At 46.4% G+C, this 24,219-nt stretch overlaps 1 protein-coding gene across 2 annotated transcripts in view; it reads left to right on the top strand.

Moving 5' to 3' along the window:
• Window positions 1–22,317, top strand: part of LOC138801509 (uncharacterized) — a 79,506-nt gene extending 57,189 nt beyond the window's left edge. Inside the window, exons 20-22 of one of the 2 annotated variants that reach the window (XR_011364625.1) lie at window positions 8,883–9,230; window positions 20,735–21,068; window positions 21,407–22,317. Coding sequence is in view for 1 of the 2 variants with exons in the window: in XM_069984417.1 (XP_069840518.1) it covers window positions 8,883–9,230; window positions 20,735–20,787 (401 nt within the window). In the remaining variant the exon portion in view is untranslated. Of the gene's footprint in view, window positions 1–8,882; window positions 9,231–20,734; window positions 21,112–21,406 lie in introns of those variants that run through there. The other variant, XM_069984417.1, reaches the window with a different exon arrangement.
• The last annotated feature ends 1,902 nt before the right edge of the window (window positions 22,318–24,219 follow it).

Genomic DNA, 24,219 nt, shown 5'->3' on the forward strand with positions numbered 1-24,219 from the left:
CATGACTTCACCCAGGCCGCACGTCCCCTTACTGATAGGCTGGACGTGCGGTCCAGGTGACGTCATGCTCCGGGAGGAGGGGGCCGGGGCGTTCCGGCAGAGATCTGCACTGCACTGCACATGTAACTACAAATAGAAGATAGATGTGCCGATTTTCTGCCGGAGCCCGGGTGGAGGGTGGGGGAGGGGGCGCTCCGGCAGAAAATCCGCACATCTATCTTCTATTTGTAGTTACATGTGCAGTGCAGATCTCTGCCGGAGCGCCCCCGGGCCGCACTTACAGTAAAATTTACCATTGAGGTGGGGGCCACAAACTAGTGTCCCGAGGGCCGCAGTTGGCCCGCAGGCCGCAAGTTTGAGACCCATGCTGTAGGCACTTCGCAGCAGCGCCATGCTGGATGTGGCATGATCCTTTCTCACTTCCTGTTTGGGGCGGTACTTCCTGTGGAGCCGCCAGGGAAGCTGTAGAATCCGAAGCTCCTGGGAAGCTGCTTAATCCTTGTTCAAGCTGTTTTCACCTCGCAGTAGCAGCGCAGCCATGTCAGAATAGGCATGTGCTTCCCCGCTTCTGGTAATTGCTGTTTTTGGTAGCGCCGCCATCTTAGCATCGGAGTCCTGGAGAGCTTCATTGCAAGGCGGGACTTCCGGTTTCTTTGCAGACAATAGGATTGGTGAGTAGTCGTGTCTATGTGCAGTGAGTGCTGCTCTCTGCACTTGCGTACCTTGCTGCCAGCTAATTTCACCTTCTTTCTGAGGGTTAGGTAGGTTCTTCAGCTTCAGGGGCTTCTGATAAAGGTACCCCCTAGGACCTTTTTTTGTTTAACCCCTTAAGGACGAAGCCAATTTTGTTTTTGCGTTTTCGTTTTTCCCTCATTGTGTTTAAAAGGCCATAGCACTTGCATTTTTCCACCTAGAAACCTACATGAGCCCTTATTTTTTGCGTCACTAATTGTACTTTGCAATTACAGGCTGAATTTTTGCATAAAGTACACTGCAAAACCAGAGAAAAATTCAATGTGTGGTGAAATTGAACAAAAAAAGGCATTTCTTTTATTTGGGGGATATTTGTTTTTACGCCATTCGCCCTGGGGTAAAACTGACTTGTTATGCATGTTCCTCAAGTTGTTACGATTACAACGATATATAACATGTATAACTTTTCTTTTATCTGATGGCCTGTAAAAAATTCAAACCATTGTTAACAAATATATGTTCCTTAAAATTGCTCTATTCCCATACAGTACTTATAACGCTTTTATCCTTTGGTCTATGGGGCTGTGTGAGGTGTCATTTTTTGCGCCATGACGTTTACTTTCTATCGGTACCTTGATTGCGCATATACGACTTTTTGATCGTTTTTTATTACATTTTTTCTGGATTTGATGCAACCAAAAATGCGTAATTTTGCACTTTGGGATTTATTTGCACTTATGCCGTTTACCGTGCGAGATCAGGAATGTGATTAATAGTTCGGGCGATTACGCACGCGGCGTTAGCAAACATGTTTATTTATTTACTTTTATTTAAAACATGGGAAAAGGGGGGTGATTCAAACTTTTATTAGGGGCGGGGGCTTTTTATTGATAACACTTTTTTTTTTTTTTTTTTTACACTTATACTAGAAGCCCCCCTGGGGTTAGGGTTATTCCCCCTGGGGTTAGGGTTATTCTCCCTGGGGCACTTCTAGTATAAATGCACTGATATCTCATTGAGATCTTTGCTCTATACTTATACATCAAAGATCAATGAGATCGGCACATCGGAGCAGGATGTGTGGATCGCTCCTCCGGGACAACGTCCACCTTACTAGACACCAGGGAAGTGCTGCATACAGTAATCGGATGCAGCTGTCAACTTTGACAGCTGCATCCGATTACTGAATTAGCGGGCACAGCGATCAGACCGTGCCCGCTAATAGCCGCGGTCCCGGGCTACACGCAGCACCCGGGATCGTGGCGGTTGAGAGCAGGTTTCGCCGCGCGGCCCCGCTCTGAACACCTCTTGCGGACGCATGACGTACCGGTACGTCATGCGTCCTTAAGAGGTTAAAAAAGACTCTGCAAGAAAACTTATCAAAGCCGTGAAAAGTACTCTAGAGGGAGAACCACCTTCTAGTTTACCTAAGAAAGAGAAGCTTTTCTACTTTCCTAAAACGGAATATACTGTTCTTCCCTCTCACCAACTCCTGAAGGAGTTTATGGAGCAAGACTGGCAAAAGCCAGAAAATAAGCTGGATACTAGCTCACGCTTCAAGACTGTACAGTTTGGATTCTAAGGTTTCTAAACCTAGGGAGAATCCTCCCAAAATTGATCTGGCTTTCTATCTAAAAAAATCTATGTATCCAGCAGAGGAGTCCTCCTTGTTAAAGGACCCGATAGATCGTAAAGCTGATTCTTCATTGAAGAAAATTTACTCTACGGCTGCTGTCAGTATCAAAGCCGCCTTATTAGCAGTTCCAGTTGGTCGGGCTTTGAGAGTCTGGCTTAGTGAGCTATCCAGGGACATTGAGCAAGGGGTGAGAAGAGAGCATCTACTTAAGAGTATACAAGATATGAAGCTAGCTTCGGACTTTCTGGCTGATTTCCCTCTTGACTCTTTATGTCTGAATTCTAAAATCATGGCTATGGCCACTACAGCCAAAAGAGACTTATGGAATGACCCGGGGATCTTTCATCCAAAGCCTGCTTTTGCTCTTTTCCATTTCAGCCGGACGGTTTGTTAGATCCTTAGGTCCTTTCGTAAAACATTCCGGAGGTCCCCCGCTGGGAGACGAGTCACCCCTCAAAGTAGATAGAACAAGTTCAAGCCCCGAGGTGGTAGCTCTTCTACCAGCAGTTCTCTGACAACAAAGATAAAAAACAATGACGCAAGAGTTGTCTCCCCAGGTGTAGGGGCAAGGCTCAGCCTCTTCGCTACAATATGGGAGAAAACAACCTCAGATGCCTGGGCCAGATCAGTAGTGTCGAGAGGATACTCCATAGAATTTTCTAAATTCCCTGCAATGTGTTCTTCTGCAACAAGGACAGTTGAAAACTCCACAATCTGCTTTTAGATTTTCTGGGGAAAAACACCATAGAGAGGGAGGGTCCCTCTTCACCAGCAAGGTCGAGGTATTTATTCCAGGATTTTTGCGGTCCCTAAAAAATAAGGCGATTAGCGAGTTGTGATAAACCTATGGTTCCTGAACAGATATATCAACTGCAAGCATTTCAAAATGGAGACCATCAGGTCTGTGATTGCCATCCTTCAGAAGAACGACTTTGCTGCCACAATCGATTTGAAGGATGCATATTCCCATCTTTCCATCCCATCGCAAGTTTTTCCGAGTGGCCATCCTCAGAAGGAAGAAAACTCTTCATTACCAGTTCAGGTTGCTTTTTTTTTTTTGGCCTCTTCACAGCCCCAAGGGTTTTTAAAAAGATCATTGTGATCTTGGCTGCCCAACTCAGGCTTCAGGGCATATTTATCGTTCTTTATTTGGACGATTGGTTTATCAAGGCCGCTTCCCAAGACACTCTCCTCGAACATATTTGTCTAACCAGGGAAGTCTTGGAGAATAATGGATTCATTTTGAACCTAAACAAATCCAACTTGGTCCCTTCACAGGCATGCAAGTTTCTAGGTTTCATCATAGATTCGTCTCCAATGAAGCTCTACCTTACAGAAGTTAGATCATCCAAGCTGATGACAGAAGTCTGAGCTCTTCTCTCCTGTCCAGACATCACAATCAGAATGGACATGCGAGTTCTGGGGTCGATGACAGCCTCTCTGGAGGCTGTGCCTTGGGCATGTGCGCACATGAGGTTACTCCAGCAAGACATTATCTCCTGGTGGAACTGCCTCCAATCGGGCCTAGATTTGGCTCTGTCACTCCACAGCGCCACTTGGAAAGACCTATCTTTGTGGTTGAGGCGGGACAAGGTGCGCAAAGGGAGGTCACTGTCCAGTGCTCCCCAGTTGTTTGTCACCACAGACGCTTCCAGAGCAGGTTGGGGGGCGCATATGGGAGATCTGTGGGTCCAGCAGGCGTGGACCTCTGAGGAGGGTTGGAGTTCATTGAACCTGAGGGAACTGAGAGCTGTTCATCGTGCCCTGGTGTCTCTCTCGAGTCATGTCCAGGGCCATCGAGTTCTGATCCAATCAGACAACTCAGCGACCATGTTCTATGTGAACAAACAGGGGGGTACCAAGTTGCCCTCCCTGATGAGGGAGTGTTGTTATCCGATGATGTGGGCGGAGGATCATCTTCTGGACTTGAAAGCTGTTCATATCAGGGGAGTCCTGAACGAAGCAGCAGATTGGCTTAGCCGGAATTAGTTGTGTCAATTGGAATGGAGTCTTCATGCCGAGACCTTCAATTGGATAGCTAGTATCTTCGGGTACCCCGACATCGATGTCATGGCAAAAAGGAAGAACAGGAAGGTCAAGTCCTTCTGCTCAATCTTCAAGCAAAAAAACAAAATAGCAAAAAAGAAAGCTAAATGGGGTAAACACCAATAAAACATCACTTTTAATAACGATCTTATAAAACAGGGTGAGTTATCCTGACTGCCCGACAAGGTTGTGTACCCCTGCATCGTACCGTATTGGACTCCAGAAAGAGAAACACTGAGACTAACCGTGGAGTGGGTGAGATTGTATCATTTATTTTTTCTCCTTTCCACTAGAGAGATTTTTTTCAGTGTGAATTAAGCCCAAAGAGTGCCATGGCTAAAGTGCGTGGCTAAATTGATTATTTCTAGCAAGGACCACGGCTGTGGTATTAAATGTTTGTGGGGTGTTATCTATTTTATAAGATTGTTATTATAAGTGATGTTTTATTGGTGTTTTCCCCATTTAGCTTTCTTTTTTGCTGTTTTGTTTTTTTGTATGTGATTTACCGTAAGGGGACTAGTTTAGTCATCTGACTAAATCTTGGATTGTATCAATCTTCAAACAGGATCATCCAGATTACGGGTTGTCTATCAGTTGGAAGAACAAGCTGACTTATCTCTTTCCTAAAAAAGATCTTTTAGGACCAAGCCACAGTCATAGCAGTACTCCCGTTCCCGCTCGCATTAAAACTTTCGAAGGGCTGCTACAGGACCTTTCCAATTCGTCAGACCCTCTCACTCAGGAGGGGTTTCTTCATCCAAACCCACAGAACCTCCATTTTCTTCTAGAGAAAGGATTCTCGGATGATGTGGCCAAAATTCTCTTGTCATCCAGAAGACCAGCTACCTTGAAAGTATATAGAAGAGTCGCCAAAGTTTTTAGATCCTCGTGTGAATCCCATGGCTTAAGCATCCCTTCTCTTCCTGACGTCTTAAAATTCCTGCAAGAGGGATTTGCTAAGGGCTTGAAGTTCAATACTCTTAGGGTACTATTACATGGAACGCTAATCGGCCCGATTCGGCCGATTATCGCTCCATGTAATAAATACAACGATCAGCAGATGACAGTGATCATCGGCTGACCGTTTATATAGGTTTGGACCTATATTTGTTGGGCGCTGACCGCGCAACGCTACCTGTAATAGCGGTGTGCGGCCGGCGACTCGCGATATACATTACCTATCCACGTTCCAGGGCTGCTCCTGCGGTCCGCTTCTCCACGGGTCCCAAGCGCTCTAGCTTCAGAGCTAGACAGGCCGCCCGGCCAATCACAGGCTGCGGCGGTCCCGGTCTGTGATTGGTTGGGTGGCCTGTCAGCTGACTGGCCACTCTGAAGCTAGAGAGCGGGACCCGGTGAGAAGCGGACTGCAGGAGCAGCCCTAGAACGTGGATAGGTAATGTATATTGTTCAAGCAAGGGCTGCAGCCCTTGTTAAACGATTATCGGGCCGTGTAATAGGCCCAGTAAACGAGCTACGATCTAGCAGATCGTCGCTCGTTTACAGGTATTATTGGGCCCCCATCGGCCCGTGTAATACCACCCTTAAAGTCCATTTCTCTGCTGTCAACTGTCTGTTTGAAGGCAAGTTTTCTAACCAGTCTATGGTCAGAGGATTCTTTAAGGCTATCAGAAATCTGCGTCCTCCAGTTAAGGGTTCTCTCAGGACAGCCCTTTGAGCCCTTGGAGGAGATTTCTCTCAAGCTTCTTTCCTGGAAAACTCTGTTTTTAGTGGCGAATGTTTCAGCCAAACGTGTAGGGGAGATGCAAGCTTTCTCTTGTAAGGAGCCGTATTTATCTATTAATCATGACTGCCTCATTCTTCGTATGAAACCAGGGTTCCTTCCTAAGGCCCCTTCTGTTTCCAACCTCAACCAGGAAATTGTCCTCCCGAGTTTACATGATCAACCTCAGTGAAGAACAGGCAAAACTCCACTGCCTTGATGTTAAGAGGTCAGTGCTAGCCTACTTGGCTCGAACAGAGGACTTCCATTCATCTGATATGCTGTTCTTACAGTTCCAAGGTCCCAACAAAGGTAGAGCTGCTTCCAAAGCCTCTCTTTCTAGGTAGATAAAGGATGCCATATCTGAGTGTTACAAACTCAAAGACTTAACTCCACGGGGGAGATTTATCATTCATGGTGTAAAGTGAAACTGGCTGAGTTGCCCCTAGCAACCAATCAGATTTCACTTCTCATTCCTCACAGACTCTTTGGAAAATGAAAGGTGGAATCTGATTGGTTGCTAGGGGCAACTGAGCCAGTTTCACTTTACACCATGTTTGATAAATCTCCCCCCACCTGTTGGGATTAGAGCTCACTCAACACATTATACTTCTACCTCCTGGGCAGAGCTGGCTCAAGTCTCCTTGCAACAGATCTGTTCTGTGGCTATATGGTCCTCTCCTACTACATTCATGAAACATTACAAATGTTTCATGACAGGGTGGCCTTCATCAGAAAGGTGCTGGAAAAGGCGTTCTCTGGATGATATCCCTCCCTTTTTGTTTGACATTGCTTTGCTTTCCCTTATGTCAATGTGCTGCCGTAGGACGATATGGAAAGCTTAAATTTACTCAAATTTACTTCTTTCCATGAGTCCGTAGGCAGCACAGCCCCCCCCCACCCCCCCCCCACCCTAATTAAATTTTGTATTGCTACATAACTTACACGTCTGTTCATTGCCTCTGGCTCTCTTTTATGGATACATTTTTGGTCTGTTTAATTGTTAAATTAATCTTGTTTTCTTCTGTCTGGCAGTATAGGATAAACTAGTTAACCCTTATGTCTCTGTGCTGCCTATGGACTAAAAAAACAGTGAGGGTGGAGCAGTCATAAGACAGTTCAGTGATATTTTGCTCCTTACCTTTCATGCTTACCCTGACATCTGGGGCGCCCATTCTGTCTTTGTGATCCTGCACAACTCAAAGGATGTCATGTCTACTCTCATTCTAATCTCTTCGTGACCACATTATATTTATATTGCAGTTTTAAAACAAATCTGTACCCACCTACAACTCCCCCAAACCACAGGTACCGTTAGCTGTCATCAAGTTCTTTCCTGTTGCTGGGCTCAGATAGGTCCTTTTGGGGTAAAATTATTTACAAATGAGTTAATAGGGATACCTGGGCGGGGCTTCGTGATCGAAGCACCTGTTAGCCACGCCCCAGCGCCACTTGGCCCCACCCCCTCCGCAGCCATTGGAAGGGCCGGCCTAAAGGTCTAGGAACAATAAATAAAGGATGAGAGGAGGCACTCACCAGCAGTGTATTCAGACCATCCGGCTTTTATTGCTGTGCGCAGGGGGAGCGGGGGAGACACAGCAATAAAAGCCGGATGGTCTGAATACACTGCTGGTGAGTGCCTCCTTTCATCCTTTATTGTTCATACAGCATGTTTATTTCGGATTGAGCACCACCACATACCGGACCCAGTCTGAGACAGAGTGCCATCTAGTGGAGAGCCGGGTAGTGCCATCACTTTTTTCTTTCTTGTTGGATTGCCTAAAGGTCTAGGCCCCACCCCCACTAGATTGGCTCACACCAATGGCCGCTAAGGGGAAGTGGCCTATGTGGCATGGAGGGCATGGCTAAGTGGCACTTCGGCCGTATAGCCCCGCCCAGGTATCCCAATCCCAATAGACAAAAGATTACTTTTTACTGGAACAACCATTATGACATATGAAATAAAATGAGGTATGAAAACTGCTCAATTTACCAATTACACCTGTGTAGAGCAGTCATAATGCAAAAAGGGGGTGACAGTGTCACTTTAAGTCCGCTTGTACCATGTTAGTTGTATCCTTGTGGTTTGACAAAGGGAGCCCAGTGCTCCAAAAATGTGTTACCATTGAATTAATAAACGCTGAATAGCCTAAAGACATCTGGTCTGCGCAGACCTACATGGTAACATTGCTGTGTGTAGTAACACTGCGGTATTATATAGTGCACCCATATTTATACTGCTCAGCATCACAAACCCCATGCTATCTATAGGAATATAAAATGGTGTCTAATTTTAAATAATTTCCATTTGTACTTGGTCAATTTGTATTTAAAAGTTATGTTCTAAACTTTAAATAGCCACTGAGGAATGTTAGTTTTTTGGGAGCAAAAACTCATTACTTGTAAGTAATTTTCTACAGTACCTCCCAGTTTTTGGCAGGGGTCAATCATAGGACTTTGGGGTATAAACATATTTGCAATCTGCCTTCAGCAATGCCTGATGGGGGGGTGTTGTGTGCATGCGCTGCAGCAATCAATGCTTCAAAGGAGAAATCCTGACCAGGGGCATTGCTAAAAGGAGAGAGGGCGGAGAGAAAGGCTCAAGAGGTATCACAGGCCTAAGGCACAGACACAACGAGACCTTGCCTCATTGACACTGCTCCTACAAATATGTTTCATACCCCAAAGACGGCACTAGGACCGATTTGATTTCTGCTCATTGTTTCTGTGTTTCTATACTGGTGAGCAGATGATGAGACTCTCACATATTTCATTCCTTTCCTGCAGATTACCCATATCGTCCTCAGGTGGCTATACAGGTGCCACCTCTGTATAATAACACTGAGGCCTCCCTGGAATGCATCATCTCCAACTGCTTTCCAGATCTATTGGTGGGGATGTGGCTGAGGAAGGACAAACTATACGGAGATACACATCACATAGCTGGAGATGGGGCGTATAGGATCTACAATACTGAATTAGGCAGACAGCCCAATAACACATACTCATATAAGTCATGTCTGGTCTTCACCCCCACTGTGGAATCACATCAGGGGGCAGAATTCATCTCCCAAGTGGGACATCCCAGCCTTGTGCAACCCATGCGGAAGAGTACAGGAGACCTGCAGATATATGGTGAGTATTCATCACAGCATCATAAAAGGAAATGTAATGGAAATCAGGATTATCACGAGCTTTTCCATCTATGATCTATGAAAACGTTCTATAACCATCAGTGTATCACAGTCATAGTGGGATCATGATGTTCTGACAAACCATTTTCAAATGTGTCCTCTCCTATTAAACAGCTGATTTTGCAGAGGGAAACCATGGCTAGCCAGGCATGTGTAGTATTAGCTGGCAGCCATTCACATGAATAATTGTCCATGTTATACAAGAATGGCTTTAAATCACCAGAACACAAACTGCCCTCGCTTATAGAGGGGATCACAGTTGGGGAATCTCCTTCTATGACATCCATATACCCTGTATCTCAGTTATCTGCTACCTTTTCTTTTTGTATCTTTTTTTTATAACTTAAGTTCAGACATTGCAACTTTTTAGTGAAGATTCAGCATAAAATATCTATGATGAATTACAATACCGTCCACATGTAGCAGAAAAGATCTGCAAGGAGTTCAGTGCATGTTGTATACTTTTAGTGCACTGTGTACATAGCAAGAACACAGGACACACCTGCTCAGGACTGTATGGGTAGAAGGAGATAGGAGGGAAAGCCTTGATTTACCTTTTATACACAGTGTGAACACTCTAGAGGAATGAGTCATGATGTATATACTAGGGATGCACTATGCACCGAAATATCGATACTACTATCGATATTTCGGGCAAAAAAACGGTTCGATACCAGGATTTCCTGGTATCGAAACTTTAAGTTAAGCTGAGAACACGGTGGGTGGCTAGCTGAGCGCCGGCCGTGTTCTCTATGTGCCTCTCCCTGCCCCCTGCAGTCTCCTCCTCTGCTCTCCCTCCCTCCGCTCCCATTGGCGCCAATTTCAAATAGCCGGCACTTAGCTATTGCTAGTGCCGGCTATTTAAGTGTATAGATGCCGCTGTCACACTGACAGCGGCATTACCCCCCTCCTGAGCCCGCTCCGTATACAGCGGGGGTCGGCTACTGTGTGTAACAGATGATTTATGCAGAGGAGCTGCACAGAGGAGAGCGGCTGGAGAGGGAGAGCGGGAGGCCCGGGAGAGAGGAGGCTGGAGAGGGAGAGCGGGAGGTCCGGGAGAGAGGAGGACTGAGAAGGCTGGAGGTGGGGAGACTGAAGAGGGAGAGCGGGGGTCGGGGAGAGGAGGACGGAGGAGAAGGCTGGAGGTGAGGAAGCTGAAGAGGGAGAGCGGGAAGGTCCAGGAGAGAGGAGGACGGAGGAGAAGGCTGGAGGTGAGGAAGCTGAAGAGGGAGAGCGGGAGGACCGGGAGAGAGGAGGACGGAGAAGGCTGGAGGTGAAGAAGCTGAAGAGGGAGAGCGGGAGGTCCGGGAGAGAGGAGGACGGAGAAGGCTGGAGGTGAGGAAGCTGAAGAGGGAGAGCGGGAGGTCCGGGAGAGAGGAGGACGGAAAAGGCTGGAGGTGAGGAAGCTGAAGAGGGAGAGCGGGAGGTCCGGGAGAGAGGAGGACGGAGAAGGCTGGAGGTGAGGAAGCTGAAGAGGGAGAGCGGGAGTCGGTGAGATCCGGGAGAGGAGGCCGGGGGATGTGCAGCACATGTGACGATCCAGCCGGCTGGCAGGTGGGGGAGGTGGCCGGGGCTGAGAGGAGCAGATAAGATCAGCTGTAGTGTGTGGGATCCTGTGTAACCTCCTCTTCTCTTCCTCCGCAATCTTCCTCCGTAACTAGTGCAGATAGCAGCAGAGCTATCTTATTGATGGGTGGTGCAGCAGAGCTGTCTTAGTGATGGGTGGTGCAGCAGAGCTGTCTTAGTGGTGGGTGATGCAGCAGAGCTGTCTTAGTGATGGGTGATGCAGCAGAGCTGTCTTAGTGATGGGTGGTGCAGCAGAGCTGTCTTAGTGATGGGTGGTGCAGCAGAGCTGTCTTAGTGGTGGGTGGTGCAGCAGAGCTGTCTTAGTGGTGGGTGGTGCAGCAGAGCTGTCTTAGTGGTGGGTGGTGCAGCAGAGCTGTTTTAGTGGTGGGTGGTGCAGCAGAGCTGTCTTAGTGGTGGGTGGTGCAGCAGAGCTGTCTTAGGGGTAGGTGGTGCAGCAGAGCTGTCTTAGTGGTGGGTGGAGCAGCAGAGCTGACTCAGTGATGGGTGGTGCAGCAGAGATGTCTCAGTGATGGGTGGTGCAGCAGAACTGTCTTATCGCTTGGTATAGCAGAGCTGTTTTAGTGATCAGGCTATTTGGAAGAGCAGAATTGTATTAATGACTAGTGACTATATTTCTACCCCTGTGTTTTTTTTTTTTTATACTTTACTAAGTATCGAACCGGTATATAGTATCGAAATAAAAAAGTTAGTATCGGTATCGAACTCAAAATTTTGGTATCGTGACATCACTAGTATATACATAGTTTCTCACTTGCACAGCATAGTTTCCCTTCCCCCACACACACTCTCTCTGCACTTAGCTCCGCCCCCACCTCCTGTGTTCTGTCCTGGTCTTTCTGCTGATAGAGGGAGAATTCCGACAGGCAGTGAACAGCAGATTGTAGGAAAGAGACACCTTTTCATGAAGGAGTCCTTAACTTCCTGGTGGACCTTATATCCTTTGTTAGACTTAGCTGCTCCTGCTGCTTAGAACCATATTATAAGTAGGCACACCTCTCACATTAGCATTGTTATAAGGGTAAATTCTTATGTGACCATCTGATTAATTCAAAACCACACTGAAGCCAGAACTATTAGTGAGTATACTATATTAGTACGTTATATAGTGTATCTTGGGTGCTAGTTTTATAAAAATGTATTTTTCTTATGCCGGAATTCCCCTTTAGACCAGTTTCACACGTATCCTATCGCAGTGGATTTCACACTGCAAGTTTTGCAGCAAAATCCGCTGCGATACTTTGTACTGTTAGCCACGGCCTACCTAAAGAGGTATTCCAGGAAAAAAATAAACTTTTCCCTATGCACAGGATAGGGGAAAAGTAGGAGATCGTGGGGGTCCAACCTCTGTATCCCCCCCCCCCAATGTCCATATCGGACCCCCGGCTTCTGCATTATGAATAGAGTGGCGAGCACCGCTTATGACCCGCAGCTCTCTTCATTCCTATGGAGCCAACCGAAAGAGCAGAGTACTTTGCTCTTTCAGCATACTTGGCTCTTTCCGTTGCTGCAAAACTTTTAAACCCCTTTTAAAACCCTTTTAACTCACGCTAACAAGCGAATACTGGGTGACTCTCCTGATTTTCCTATGGAAGGTTCTATTAAAATCCTGAAACTGTGGCGTTCCAATGGTTTCCAGTTATCCAATTCCTTGGGAAAAAAAATTGTCATCAATGGGATCTTCCTCCATCTCAGGTTCTCCAGTATTATCAAATTAAAAGTAGAAAAGAACAATAAATGTGATATTTTTTTTTTTTATAAATGTAATTTTTATTAAAGATTTTATAGAAGTTTTACGACAATACAGGTATGCATAAGAAAGGAGGGATAGAGCAAGTTCCGCACAAGGGGAAGTACAATCGCAAAAAGGCAAAATATCGTCCATCAGTGATGTACTTTAAAATACAATAGCCAGTCAGTAACAATCAATTGTCATCTCAAGGTAGGAGGCTTATATACAATTAGGGCGGAAGGCACCAAGGAATCGTCCTCCAAAATAACTTCGTTCAGTAACTAAAAACAAGCAAGTAAAGAACAAACACAAAACAGTCACGGCAAACTGACAAGACCAGACGAAGACACATTGAGAGGGGAAGAACAAGAGGGAAAGGAGGGAGGGAGCAGGTACCTATGCAGGAGTGTCCGGTGGAGATGAGTACGCATCCCAGGGGGCCCAAACTTTATCGAACTTTTCTAACCTATTATTTAAGGACGCAGTAAGATGCTCCAAAGACCTCATCTCCTTAATCCTAGCAACCAAGTCCAACCGGGAGGGAGGCGCCGTCTGTCTCCAGTGCCGAGCGACGAGTGTTTTTGCTGCCGCCAATATCTGTATCAAAAGCCTAGTAGAATCTTTGCCCAAAGTTTTGGGAGTGAGATTAAGAAGACATACCACAGGGTCACGTGGGACTGGCTTCTGTAGTACCGCTGAAGCTAAAGCACAGACTGCAGTCCAGTAGGGTTGGATTCCTGTGCAATACCAGAAGATATGGTGTAAGGACCCAACAGCCCCAGAGCACCTCCAACACAGTGGAGAAATGGTGCTATTCATCTTATGGAGGAGCTCTGGGGTGTGGTACCATTGCATAAGTATTTTATATTGGGTTTCTTTGTAGGTCGTGCAAATGGATGACTTAGCCGCTCTGTCCCAAATGATTTGCCAGCATTCTGGGGTAATGTCTTTAGAAAGGGCAGCCTCCCATTTAACCATATATTTGTGTCGTAGTGGGGAGTCATCCACAGGGGAGTGTAAGATCTTGTAAATGTCACTTATTAGGCCTTTAGTAGAGGGGCCTTTACGCATTAGTTGTTCAAACATGGTAGGTTTGGAGACTATGAGGGACCCTAGAGTCGTGTTCATAAAGTGTCTCAGCTGCAGGTAAGTGTACGCCTCCGAGCGTGGGAGATTATATTTATCCGCCAGTTCCTCAAAAGGTAGGAGCGTACGGGTTACAGGGTTCACAATATCTGCAAACTGAAACAGTTTTTTGCTCCCCCACGTTTGTACCACTGCTGACTCCAAGCCTGGGGAGAAAGATGGGTGAAGCAAGAAGGAAATTAGTGGTGAGGCTGAGGAAGTGAGGTGGAACGTAGAGGTACAGGATGACCAGATGCGTCTTGTGAACCCAATGGGTCCCAGTAGAGGTCCCGGTGATAGGGATGGGGGGGGGGAGTGCCACAGGAGAGAGTTAGGGTGAGTAGGCGCTAACCAACGTTTCTCGATCTCAGCCCATTTTTTGTAGGCATGGTATTGAGACCAAGAGGACACATGGCGCAGATGCGCAGCCCAATAATAGTATAGGAGGTTCGGGGTCGCAAGCCCTCCCTGCGCTTTACTATGCATCATGACTGATCTGGGGATCCTGTGCCTCCTACCATTCCATATAAACCGGAAGATTGCTGTTTGAAGCGATTTAAGGGCAGATTTAGGAATTCCAACCGGTAGCGTCTCAAAGTAATAGAGCAGCTTCGGAAGGATGCTCATTTTGACTGCTGCAATTCGACCCAGGAGGGAAATATAGTGGTCTTTCCATTTTACCAGGAGGGATCTTATGTCATTAAACAGAGGGGGGTAATTGGTAGAATATAATGAGGTATAAGTAGGGGTCAAGCGAATGCCCAGATAGCCAATAGAAGAAGAGGACCAACGATATTTAAAGTTTGCTATGAGGTGGCGATAAGTATCATGAGGGATATTCAGGGGCAGGGCCTCCGTTTTAGCTGTGTTAACCTTATATCCCGATAACATCCCATAGGAACTCAAGAGGTCATGCAATACAGGTAAGGACACGTAAAGGTTAGTTAAAGTCAATAGCACATCATCCGCAAATAGCATAATTTTAAATTCTTTGCCTCTGATGTTCACCCCCCGAATGTCTGGGTGATTTCTGATGGCCGCCGCCAGGGGTTCAATGCACAGTACAAACAGTAATGGAGAGAGAGGGCACCCCTGGCGCGTACCATTAGAGAGTGTAAATACATCGGACTGAGAATGAGCTAATTTAATAGACGCAGTCGGTCCAGAGTAGAGGCCCCGGATGGCCCTAAAAAAGGGGCCTCGGAGCCCAAAATGTTTTAATGTCTCAAAAAGAAAGGGCCACCCTAGGCGATCAAACGCCTTCTCAGCGTCCAAGCTCAAAACCAGAGCCTGTTCTATCTTCAGATTGACTGCATCTATTAAATCTATTGCCCGCCGTGTATTGTCCGCTCCCTGCCGATTGTGGACAAAGCCCACCTGGTCTGCGTCTATCAAGGAAGGAAGCCAATAGCCTAAGCGATTTGCTAAAACCTTAGTGAAAAGCTTCAGATCTGAGTTCAATAAGGCTATGGGCCTATAGTTCGCGCAGTCCAGGGGGTCTTTACCAGGTTTGGGAAGTAAAGTGATGAGAGAATGGAGCATAGAGGGAGGTAATGGATCCCCATCAAGAAAAGAGTTGAAGAGTGGGATTAGCTTAGGGAGAAGCTCAGCCGAAAAAGTCCGGTAGTATAGATAAGTAAATCCATCCGGACCAGGTGATTTTCCGGGGGGGAGAGTTTTGAGCACTTCCTCTAGTTCCTCTGAGGTGATAGGGGCGTTAAGGTCAGCCAACGCCTCAGCAGGAAGAGAGGGTAGTTTACAGGTGGAAAGGAAATCTTTAATCTTTCGGGAGCGTGTGTCAGGGTCAGTCGGTAAGGAGGAGGGGAGAGAGTAAAGATCCGAGAAGTATTTTAAGAGGAGCTTAGAGATAGTTGAGGGGTGGTAAGTGACAGCACCCATGGTATCCCTTAGAGCCTGCGGAGACTGGGCAGCCGAGCGTTCCGACAACATGCGAGCCAGTAAAGTGTGAGCCTTATTGCCCTTTTCGTAAAAGCGCTGCCGTGAATACAACAGCAAACGCTCTACTTTGTACATCAGTAAATCTCTAAGTTTCGCTCGAGCTGCTATCAGTCTGCGCAGTATCATTGTCGTGGGGTGCATCGCTAACCTCCCTTCCAAGTCTTTAATCCTCTCTCTAGTTTCCACGACTTGCAACTGACGATCCTTTTTCAGACGGGATCCCAAGGCTATACAGTGGCCTCTGATGACCGCCTTGTGCGCCTCCCACAAGATTGCTTGAGAAGAGACTGACCCAGTGTTTTCCTGAAAATAGGTAGTCAGGGAGGTCGCAATAGAGTCCCTAGAGATAGGATGTTTCAGCAGAGAATCGTTAAGTCTCCAGTGGCATTGGTGAGTGGGAGCGTGAAGGGAGGTTAAAGATACGGAAACCGAGCCATGATCTGACCAAGAGATGGGCCCGATGTCAGTGTCTCGAAGCAATCGCAAGGTAGGGGTATTGCCAAAGAAATAATCAATCCTGGTGTGGGTTTTGTGAGGGTGGGAGAAGAAAGAGAAAGTAGCCTCAGTAGGGTGCTCAACACGCCACAAATCATACAATTTATGAAGGCGGATCAGCTTCCGGAATTCCCGGGATAAGCGACTTAGCTCAGGAGAGGGAAGCTGGCCCGTTACCGAGTGCCTGTCCGCCGTTTCAGAAAAGGGAAGGTTAAAGTCACCCCCTATAACCAAAGGGGCAGGTGGAGATTTAGCCAGGCGGTTGAGCACCCTACGGAGGAATGGAATCTGAAGCCTATTTGGAGCATATAAATTGCAGAGTACTAGTGGTTTGCCTTGGATAGTCCCCTCTAGAATCACAAACCTCCCTCCCGGGTCCAAACAGTGAGCAGTCACCTGAAGGGGGCAGTGGCGGGAGACCAGTATAGCTACCCCGGCCTGTTTGGAGCCCTTAGAGGCTGAGTACACTGTGGGGAAAGTGTGTTTAGCAAAGTTAAAGTTAGCAGTAGAATCGAAATGGGTCTCTTGAATAAAAGCTATGTCTGTGTGGGAGGTGCGCAGTTCTTGTAATAATAAGCGCCGTTTCGTGTTGGTATTAAGGCCCTTAACGTTCAAAGATAGATATCTAACCATGAGGATAGTCTATAGAGATCATCAGATTATGTAGTGACTCACCCATGTCACACGCACGTAGGCATTGGAGAGCTTGATGAAGCCTAGGTTCAGCGCTCGGCACCGAAGACAGGAACAGCCTAGAGATAAAGAAAGGTACCCGGGAGAGGGAAGGGTTGGGGGACACAACAAGACAAACATAACACCAACAGAAATACACTAACTGAGGATACATAACCAATGTATCTTGCAAATAAGCGGCACTGGGCCTAGCGCCCGCATCTCCAACAGGCGGGCAGGGGCAACTTTCCAAGGAGGAGAGTAAGATGTGGCAGGCCACATCTAGAGTGTGACAGGATAAGCCCCAAAGGAGGAGGAGGAAACCACCAGTAAACATAGTTATGTGAGTAAGTGAACAAAGAACTCGTCCACACAGCATTAAATCAAAACATGAATAAAGGCCATCAGAAACTTGAGATATCAGCCCCTAGGGAAGAGGAGGACCAATTAGCACCATCAACGGTCAGAAGCGTGATCAGGAGAACTTCTAGTGGATGGCGAGGAGCTTTGTGGTTGCGGTCTCCGACGCTTCTGAGAAACTGTTGTCCAGACCGCTGGAGGTGGGGGTGGAGGGGAGGCAACAGTCCAGTCCGTCAGACGCGGAGTAGGGACTTCCAGGGCATCGCAGAAGGCTTGGAGATCACCCAGATCTTTCAGGATAGCTGAGCGCCCCTCCCGTCGCGCCGTTAGAGCGAAGGGGAAATTCCACCGATACGTGGCCTGGTGGTCACGTAGGATAGCCAGTAGAGGGCGAAGGCATCGTCTCTTTTGCAAGGTGATCCACGAAAGGTCCGGGAATAGCTGCAGGGGGGCACCATCGAAATCAAAATCTTTGAGGGAGCGGGCTTTGACCATAATACGCTCCTTCAGGACAAAGTCATGTACACAGCAGATAACATCTCGTGGCGTGCCCGTGGCAGATCTGGGCCTAAGAGCTCTGTGAGCCCTGTCCAGTTTCACTTTATGCGAGGGTGGTTCACCAAGAATTGTGTTAAAGATAGCTTCCAGAGTAGCCATTAGATCTTCCTCTCGGGTGGCCTCCGGGAGGCCTCTAACCCGTATGTTGTTACGCCTGCCCCGGTTGTCCAAGTCTTCTAGGTGGCGCTGCATATCGTTCATAACAGAGGATTGTGAGGCCGCTGTAGCATGAAGTTCAGTAATATAGGAGCGGGTATAATCATGCTCTTCTTCCAAGTCGTCTACTCGGGCCGTAATATGTTGCAAATCTTTACGGACAGCCGCTATCTCAACCCTGCAGGCATCCTGCACTTTAGTGATCAATGAGTTAAAGTCCGTCTTTGTGGGAAGTTGTGATAGCAAATTCTTTATGTCCCCCCTCGTCTGTGTATTAGGGAGAGAGGAATCAGAATCAGACTCCCCTTGCTGCAGCCATGCATCCAGCCGAGTGACTGCCTCATGGGCAGGAGACCCCTTGTGTTTAGATTTACGGGGGGTAGCAGAATGTTTGGAGGCAGATTTATCCCCTCTGGGGGGTTTAGGGGCTGCTGACATGGCGCCTTGTAATGCAAGAGTCAGAGGGGGGGTCAGTAACGGCGGGGCAGGCTGTGGTGGGACCCGGCTCAAAGAACCCGGAACTGCAGGGGATAATGGTGGTGCAGCCGGGAGGGCAGAGAGCACCACAGCGGAGGGTGAGGTACTTTCCTGAGAGTCAGCCAGGCAGTCCAGGGGGGGAGGCAGTAGTACCTTAGTGTCCGGCAGCGTGCTGGTCCCGCCGCTGAGGTCCTGAGTCTGCTGCTCTGCCAAGCAAGATGGCGCCCGCGACCCGCCACACGTGGTCCAGGCGGAGGCTGCGGCGCTCTTCTCACCCCCAGCCGCGGCCGCACCAAGCTCCGTACGTTCCGCCGGGCCGGGAGCCACCCGATGGCCAGAGGCAGGAGGGAGGCTGGAAGCTCGGAGCGCCAGAACGGAGGAAGAGACCGCGGACCGCCGGGTGTGCTGCAGCGCTGACTGGAAGCCGGAGCGCCGTGGAAGCAGGTAAGGATCCAACGTCCGGGCGGCACTTTTAGAGCGGGTGCGGGGCTCAGGTAGTTGCGGGTCACCTCCGGTGATCTTCCCCATGTAGTTTGCGGGCAAAAGGGCATGAAATTCGGCCTATAAAGCAGCTGTGTGGACGGAGCTCCCAGCCAGCACGTCTGCTCACATTGCCAGCTCGCTCCGCCCCCGTCATAAATGTGATATTTTGATGGGTCCTTCTCGCTACGATGAATTATCAGACACTTCCCATAATCTGTTTAATCATTTGAGTGCCCAAATACCCTCACCTTCACTACGCTCACAGATCATTATGGGTCTAACGATCATATGTTCTGTAATTCCCAGTGAGGACTGGAGAGAGATGCGTTTGCGTCTGTTGCATAAAACTTAATTCGCCTTTAACATCCGTATGCTTTCGCTCCTCCAAACTATCTCCGCTCCTGCCCTAAATGTGGTTCACATAATGCTGATTTATATCATAGCATATGGTTGTGCTCTTCTATCCAGTCAATATGGGCTGAACCCCTGACTTGGATTAAAACCATATGGGAACATGATATAACTTTAGACCCCTTACAATGCTTGTTCCATTTTATTCCTCTCTTCTCTGAAGATCTTTCCAAAGGCATCTTAGCTGTACCTGGTCCTCACTTATCTTTACTATCCTTGAAAAAAATGTATACTGAGACATTGGCTTGAGAAGGACCCACCAACTGTATCTAAGTTTATGGAGAAAATTAAGCTACTTATGACGTATGATGTTCCCCGTGCTTTATCAGGCACAGAGGATATGATAAGAAAATTTTTCTTACGTTGGAAACCTTTTATTTCATCTATTTTGTCTACTACTGAACAGTATTCGTTAATGCAAAAATTCCGACATACACAATGGTATTACACACAGGAACTAGCAGGTTCTCTTGGAAATCTGGTACTACCTTAGTTTAAGTACCTACTATCTTGCTGGCTGGCAGACACTTCGCCCTTAGTTTTTGTTGTTATTTTTAATTTTAATTTTAAGTTTCCATGATTTATCCTTCTTCATAACTACATGATGAGTATTCGCTTCCTCAACATCACGGCCGAGATTATTACGAAAAAATGTGTTACCTTGCCGTCTATGGGATCCCGGCCGGAGAGTATACACATAGTATACGCTCCAGCTGGGATCCCTAGCGGGCACGGATGCGCCTGCATCAGGACTCTACGACGCTACAGATTAGGATGATCTTTTCAGAGACCGGCCGTTACGTAATGTGAACATAGCCTATAATTGTTTATATGCTCATTATATCTGGATACTCTATGTTACTACTACCATTTTTATAGATCCTTTATGTATTGTATTTTAATTTGTAAACTACAATAAAATGTTATGGGTAAAAAAAAAAAATGATTACATTAACTCTGCGCTCCTGGCTGCTTCTTTGGCTCCTAGGTCATTGGCATCCTGCTCAACCAGTCAGTGGCTGCAGGGGGGCAGCGCACTGATTGGCTGAGCGAGATGTCAGGGAGCCGGAAAAGCAGGCAGGAACGCGGGCAGGTAATGTAATAGGCTGTCAGCGGTGGGTTAAATGGGCAGGGACTACATTCTTGCAGTGGAAGTAAAATCCGCTGTGAGATTTTAGAGCCATAGGGAATGACAGGACACAACATCACGGCAGATTTTGCTGCAGAACATTCATTAAACCCTTATTATAAGTCCCCACAGCCCTTAGTGGACACTGACCCACAGTTGTTCTTTCTGGGCAAAGGGCAGGAATCTCCTACTATCACAATGAAATAATGGTGGTTGTCGCCATAACTAGAAGATGAACAACATTTAAACTGAGAATATTTTATATGGTATGTATTTTAACAAAAATTTATTTTTTAATTTCTAGATTCTGGTTCTCAAGGTGTTTATAAACCCAGTGAAATGCAAAATCATCTGTAATGTAATATAACGTCATTCTGCCTTTTATACTGTGAGTATATAACATGTGACGTCCATGTTCAGTATTATCCTTACTGGATGTTCCCATCCTTATATAACAAACCTGTGGCTGTACTGAGCCATAACCTGGTACATAACACAGGACCTGCTCCACCAACCTCACACCGATCATACATGACCTGTGACCCCTGTGCTGAGGGGCTCTGACTGGCAGCTACTGTACTGGGAGGCAGCATCATGTAGTGTAATGTAATAACCTTTTTTTTTAATTATAGATTTAGGCTATGTTCACACACAGTATATTTCAGTCAGTATTGTGGTCCTCATATTGCAACCAAAACTAGGAGTGGATTGAAACCACAGAAAGGCTGTGTTCACACAATGTTGAAATTAAGTGGATGGTGGATGGCCGCCATATAACAGTAAATAACGGCCATTATTTCAATACAACAGCCGTTGTTTTAAATAGCAAATATTTGCCATTGAATGACGGCCATCCACTCAATTTCACCATTGTGTGAACAGAGCCTTTCTGTGTTTTCAATCCACTCCTGGTTTTGGTTGCAATATGAGGACCAAAATACTGACTGAAATATACTGTGTGTGAACCCAGCCTTAGGCTATGTTCACACAACGTATTTTTTCGTACTTCTACGGCCGTTGTTGCCGATTGCAACAATGGGCGTAGTTAATACGAAAAAATACGCTGGCTTGCTGTCTATCTCGTGGCGCCGCAAACAACTGACATGTCAGTTTTCTGCGGCCGCTATTCAGTGATTAGCGGCCTCAGAAACCCATGTCAGTGCAGCGAGCAGGTGCGGCTGCTTGCTTCATAGTGTGCTCTCGGGCGTTCTTATGCGGGCGAGCACTGATGCTCTACGGCCACAAACATCATCCGGCCGGTACTGCAGTACCGGCGGGGATGATCTTTGCAGAGACCGGCCGCGGAACGTGTGACATGTGAACATGGCCTAAGAGTGTATTTATGATGAGACAGTGTGACTTTGTACATAATTTGTTATTATAGCTATGTGAAAATACATCCTCTAGAGCTGTAATTCTGCCCATTAACTGATCAGCCATGTTTTTATTGTGCAGTCTTAGTTTTTTTATTTAAGCTTATACTTGTACATATGACTTTGGTTACACATCTGTTGCACAAGTAAAGTTCCATTAACTTTTGTCAAGAAAAAAAAAAAAACATAAAAAGACACGCGTTGGGGTGTTGTTTTTTAGACATCACAGTAAAACTGAAAATTATGCTTTTCTCTTCTGTAAAAACAAAACAGACCAAACACTTTTCACTGGCTAATGTACAGCCATTCTACTCATCATGTTATACTGTTCTATGTGTTATGTAGTATTCAGTAATATATATGTGCTTCAAATGTAAGTCAACATGCCATGTGATCGGAGCCTTACAGAGACTGAATACACTGCCTAACTGATCACTGACAACTGCACTGCAAAATCATACACATTATTATGTACATCTAATGTTTTTATACAATAAATGGTTCTGCTGCAAAACATTATTTGACTTTTTAATCAAAAATAACATGTTATATAATCATTTTTTGTATGTCAAAACTAGGGATGAGCGAATGTCCAAAAATTAATTTCATAAGAATCAGATGCTGATTTGATTCAGTCCAAACTGAAAGTGCTCTAATTGCCCTGAAAAGTCATATATTCCTTTTAGAAACAAGACAAACAGCACTCAATGTTTAGAAGATGCGCTTTTCTTTATTTTCGTCCACTCAACAAAAACATAGCGAGGGAAGGAGGAAAGCTTGTGAGTACAGGGCAGCGACGCACTGTTTTGTGCCTTCCCGGCACCACTTCTGGCTGCACAGCTTCCTGTGTTTTTTCGAAGAGTCTAAACACAGGAAGTTCTGTGTTTTCCAGATCATCTGCGTTCACAGAGAAGGCACATTGGACACAATGAGCCGGGACACTCAGTACTGGCCGAGACTATTGCCGAGACTTTGCCGAGCTCCCCCTCCGGACCATCGGTGGAGCAGGAGACTTGGTAGGCGTGCGTCAGGGAGAAGGAGCGAATCCTTAATAAATGTCCCCCCATCTGTTTAGTCTCTTTTTTTCAACCAGCACAAGACTAAAAAGCTTTAGGAGACTGGACCTGGATACAAGTAAGTATAGCTTTGTTATAAAGCATAATAACTAAAGAAAAATAAATGTAAATTGTAAATATGCTTTATATCTCATCAAGTATTGATTTAGATTTTGAAAGGTATAACAACAGTGACACTTCAAAGTCAATGGGAGACTCAAGCATTTTTCCCGGTGCCCCCTACTCGGCAGAAGAGGTTGTCTGGTGGAAACACCAGGGAAATGGAAAAGGCACAGCAGGGGGAGCATGCATGGATGCATTAAAGACTCCGAGGTTGCTGCAATACACCACTTTTGCAGACAATAATAAAGTACACCCACAGGTAACTCATTGTGCATGTGTGACATGGTCAGACCCATCCTGTTTAAATTGTGAAATATGGACTTGTAGACTCATCAAGCAAATGCAGCAAATGTAAAGGCTGCCAAAAATTTGAAAAAAGAGGCAATCTCATACGCTCTACATTACACATAAATGAGGGCCTCATGCACACACTGTATTAATTTTGCGTGAGAGTCTGATGTTCTTATAGTTGTGAGTGAGAGCCTGGTGTAACCCCTTGAAAAAGTTCTGCTAAGACCCTGGTTCTGACCCTTATAATTGTGGGCGAGAGCCTTGTGATGACCCTTTGAAAAAGGTGTAAAAATTTATATTGAATTTTACATTTAAACATTACTGTGACCTTTGCAAAAGTGATTTGAAGCTAAAACTGCTGCAGCTATCTGCTGATAGTCCCCTATGGTGCCAGGGACGCTGAGGAGGAAGGTATAAATATTACCCTCCTCTCCGGCGCTGGTCCCGCGCTGTTTGTCGGGGTAGACTTCATGCTGAGCACCCTTAGGAGCATTGCCGCTCATTGACTATCTTTAGAAGAGACGGCAGTGCTCCTAAGCGTGCTCAGCATGAAGTCTACCCCGACAAACACACATACCTTCCTTCTCAGCATTCTCGACACTACAGGGGGCCAATTTATTTTCTTTTCATCTCCACACACATAATATGATCGAGCATCTTTTATCTTTGAAGTTGAGCCCCACAATAAGGACTTTATCCGATATTATCTTACATGGGATATATTGTTTATGCCTCGTTTTTTGTCCAGGTGGGATTGGCAGTGTCTGCTCTGATCTTCTGTTCCATTTAGCATCATTTAATTGTGTTACTGCATCATTTTTGTGCAGATGCTGCAGTACTGCAATGACAATCCAACATGTGTGAACATAGCCCTAATTTTTTGCACAATCAGTGATGTTGCAGCAACTGCTTCTGTCACTCCTTGTCTGTTTAGGTGTAGTGAGGGG

This window comes from Dendropsophus ebraccatus, chromosome 9 (assembly GCF_027789765.1).
Source record: "Dendropsophus ebraccatus isolate aDenEbr1 chromosome 9, aDenEbr1.pat, whole genome shotgun sequence".
Taxonomy (NCBI): domain Eukaryota; kingdom Metazoa; phylum Chordata; class Amphibia; order Anura; family Hylidae; genus Dendropsophus; species Dendropsophus ebraccatus.